Source organism: Curcuma longa, chromosome 13, assembly GCF_044706935.1.
Source record: "Curcuma longa cultivar G26 ecotype Majalengka, Jawa Barat chromosome 13, ITB_CL_G26_1.1, whole genome shotgun sequence".
Classification (NCBI taxonomy): Eukaryota; Viridiplantae; Streptophyta; class Magnoliopsida; order Zingiberales; family Zingiberaceae; genus Curcuma; species Curcuma longa.
Genome location: NC_133873.1, coordinates 4,202,905 through 4,207,071, shown reverse-complemented (window position 1 = coordinate 4,207,071; position 4,167 = coordinate 4,202,905). Strand labels below are relative to the sequence as shown.

At 36.2% G+C, this 4,167-nt stretch overlaps 1 protein-coding gene across 1 annotated transcript; it reads left to right on the top strand.

Moving 5' to 3' along the window:
• Positions 1 to 1,177: 1,177 nt before the first annotated feature.
• Positions 1,178 to 3,931, top strand: LOC141843914 (UPF0481 protein At3g47200-like). Its single transcript, XM_074731934.1, has 2 exons — positions 1,178 to 1,475; positions 2,259 to 3,931. Exons 1-2 carry the CDS (start codon positions 1,178 to 1,180, stop codon positions 3,821 to 3,823), a joined length of 1,863 nt encoding a protein of 620 aa, XP_074588035.1. The 3' UTR covers positions 3,824 to 3,931.
• Positions 3,932 to 4,167: the final 236 nt, after the last annotated feature.

The following is a 4,167-nucleotide window of genomic DNA, read 5'->3' as shown; positions in this document are numbered from 1 at the left end:
TAAGGAGCAAACTTACATTGATTAGCCACATTGCTTTAGTCACATTGCTTTGCAAATGACGCAATTTGTGCGAAGGGAGAGTCGGCTAGAGTTTAATTATGGTGGATTGAGATTTGATAAAAATTTCAGGATATTTTTGTTTAAAGGGTAAAAATTGGAGGGTAATTTTGAAAAAAAATTTGTTGTTAACCCCGAAATCGTGGAAGACCTTACGCTGCTAAGGTAATCAAATTCTTGAGTTATAACACATTATTGACGTTTTGCTGATGTGACAGTAATGCTGCATTACTCGAGAATCGATCATAATTTAAATCAAACAAACTTTGGACAGATAATTAAGATTATCAACAATAACCTTAAACCAAACGCGCCCTTAGAAGAAAACATCTTAAACTCTTGACTCAGATCTTCCACAACCTTAATCACAATCTTTCAAAATCCCTTTAAAAAAAGAAAAAATATTTGATTTTCAAAAATTAACACCACTTTGTGTTGATTTTCAAATATTAGCCCTACAATGATATTGAATTTCAAAGAACAACACAACAGTGGAGTTGGTTGACACTCAAAGTTGATTATCGAATGAGAAATAAATTGGTAATTGAATGGAATGAAGAAAATGATTAGTATAGAGAATATGTGATTGTATAATGGTATAGAGATGAGAATGAATATCCGATCCATCAATGGTATGAAAATTATAATGAAAATTGAATACTCAATGAGGATAAAAGATGAAGATTAATATAATAAATAAAGATGAAGATAAAAATATAAAATCTGATCCAAATCAGATCATTATCTTCCCTACTTTAAAGTGACAAATAATTTTTTTTTTAGTTATCTCAAATTTATTGGGATGTCATTTTTATGACTTTGACGATAAAGGATCTTTGATTTGTCCTTTGGATATACATGGATATACATGGTCTAAAAACATTTGAAGAATGCTTTCTCAACCACCTACAGAAAGTTACGCATCATATGGCATTAAAAAGGTTAGATTTCCATCCCATCAACTGTAAATTTACGATGGATTTGGAGAAGACCATTTTGCTCCATACGGATTAAATAGCAACTAATTTAGTTTCCTATATTATGTTCTTATGATTGATCAATCATAGAGAAGCTGATGAAGCAGAGCCACTCACAGGCAGGGCATCAAGTGCATTCAGGCATGGCGGAAGAAGACGCCCACGAACTGGAGCTGCCACGCAATGGTGGTGGACTGTCGCACACCGTCGGACAACGTCAGCCGCCAGCGCCGGAGACTTCCTCAGATCCGCCACCCATGAGTTCTTCGCTGAGAAGGAGTGGAGGAAATCCAGGTGAATTTTATTCTGGTATTAAGTCACACGCTTCAATGGATCAAAAAGAGGCTTTATTGGGAGAAGCAAAGGGGAAGCGCCGGGAAGGACTCGCAGGGTCGGCTCCTCATTCGCTCCAGCATCTTAAAATGGGTTCTCACGCTCAAGGTGAGCTTGTTTGTCGTTTCTTTTAGTTTATTCTTGATTATTATCTCGTGCAAAAATTAAAAGGATACTTATTATTATTATTAAAATAATATTTTATTTTTATTTATAGAAATATTTTTATTTCCAAAATATTATAATAATAATTATGAACAACACAGTTATATCAATTATAATTTTATACCTCCTTATAATTATATAACAACTACTATAGTTATAATAATTATAATTTCATAATTATTATAATTATATAATTATAATGATTATGATCTCTTAATTCATATATATTATAATATAATATTTATCAGTATTGATAAAAAATAAATTATTATATTATATTTATTATGATATAATAATAATGATTCTTATAAATGAGAATTTAAATTTTATATTGGATATTTTTAAATGTTCATGGAGTTAAAATTACTGATGATGGTGAGTGTCATATCAGGATCTATTTATACTTTTCAAATTTATCTGGTAACAGATTAGTGAGGCTGAGCCCTCCACCTCTAGAATTAATTAAATCGTAAAAATAGAATACCTGAATTAATAAATAAAAAAGTCAAGTAGCTTGATAACAAAGGGCATACCATTCAAAAAATTTAGGTTATTGTCATTGAAAATTTTTAAATAAATCTATTTAATTTTATTAGAAGAATAAATCAAGTAGAATCTAGGTTGTTTTTAACCTATATAAGGAGAGGAGAGGACTCAGAGAGTTTGTGTTTTGCACCACCTTTTTCTTTTCAAAGAAACTCCCTTACCCTCCTCAAATTTTGGCAGGTTTACCTTCCGAAAGCCACATTGGCGAGATAGAACGTGAAATGAAAGATGAATTACGCCAGTTGGAAAATCTTTTTTATCAAGAAACGATCTACTACAGAGTTCCAGAGATCACCCGTAGTTTAGATAAAGATGCTTATGCTCCTCAGTTTGTGTCGTTCGGTCCCTATCATCGTGGCACTGAAGCTCTCAGCTCGGCTGACAAGTACAAGTGGTTCTTTCTTGAACTAATCCTCATTATGAACAAAGAAGTACCATTAAGGATGTGCTTGAAGGAAATGGATAGAGTGAAGCAAAAAGCGAAAGGTTGCTATGAGGAGGACATCCAAATGGAAACAAATGATCAAATCAAAATGCTTTTGCTTGATGGGTGCGGTATTTTGGGTTTTCTTGACATATTGCCATTGCCATGGCAGCAAGTTGAGGATCAGATTCAAAAGCAAGATAAGGTCGAAGTTGAAGCAAGCACGGTTCGGAAATTCATATCAAGATTTAACAAAATGCTATCGAGCACTGTTGCTCAAATGGCCGCTAGTCCCTTACCAGCAAGTATACTGCCACAGCGAGAAGCCGGTGTTCAAACTCATCAAGAGCAGGATAAGGTCGTAGCTGAAGCAAGCACAGTTCAGAAACACCTATCAGAGGATAACAGATTTCCGAAGGAAGAGACGATGTCGCAAATGGCCTTGCCCAGTAGTTTCGAAAGACGCTCTTTTGCCATAATAACGCTGTGGCATCATGATTCAATAAGACACGATCTCCTCCTGATGGAAAACCAGTTGCCTTTCTTTGTTCTCCAGAAAATATATGAACTCGCCACTGCAGGGACACCTGTTAAAGACGGATCACTGGAAGACAAGGTGGATCGGACCATACAGAAACTGCTATCTTCTTATCCGCTTATAACTACGAAACAGAGATTTCAGCACTTGCTCCATTGCTGCCACCTGAAGTTTAGACCTGCCGTAGACAATAGCTCCTCTTCCAACAGCAAACCAACGGGTGAGCTCCAACAATGGCGCGGCGCGACGGATCTTTATAAGGCTGGCATAAAGTTCAAGCCGAAACTGCGCGATCATGATCATGATCATTCTTTGTTGGATGTGGAGTTGGTCTCCCGAAGAATATTGATGATCCCGACCTTGATTATAGAGGACAGCACAAGCTCTGTTTTCCGGAACTTGATAGCCTTCGAGCAATCGTGCACGAACGAGAATTACTTCGCGGCTTATGCGTTTTTCATGGGGGAGCTCATGAGGACGCCTGCGGATGTCTCTTTGCTCGTCAAGGAGGGAGTTGTCAAGAACTACATCGGAGCGGATAAAGAGGTCTCAGATTTCTTCAACAGCCTCGTCAAACGAGTCGTCTTTGATGTCAACGGGAAACACTTCCTGAACTCCATGTTTAAAGAATTGAACAGCTACTACAATGGTGTTGGCCACAAATACATAGCAGATCTGAAGCAGAATTACTTCGGCAGCCCGTGGCTGGTGATATCGGTGGCTGCTGCAGTCGTGGTGCTGGTCTGCACCGTTGTGCAAACAGTGTTCACTGTGATTGGGTAGACAGTAGCAGAACTATTAGAATCTAGAGGCATGGAAGATAGATATGTGTGGAAATTGATGTATAAAAGTTATTTGAACAATAATGTGATGTGAAATTCTATGTATATGCTTGGCATACTACATTTTTTTTTATTAATGTAAATTACATTGTATATATTATCCCGTTAGGAAAAATGAGAGATTAGCAAATAATCATAAGACTCACAGTAATCTCAACTGACAGGTTGCAGTACATTACTTATTGAAACTGCAGATTCATCACAAAAACAAGATAGCTAAATATTTTTAAAAAAGATCTAAAAAAAAGAAGGTAATGTATCTTACAATTATTTAGGGGTTCTCAC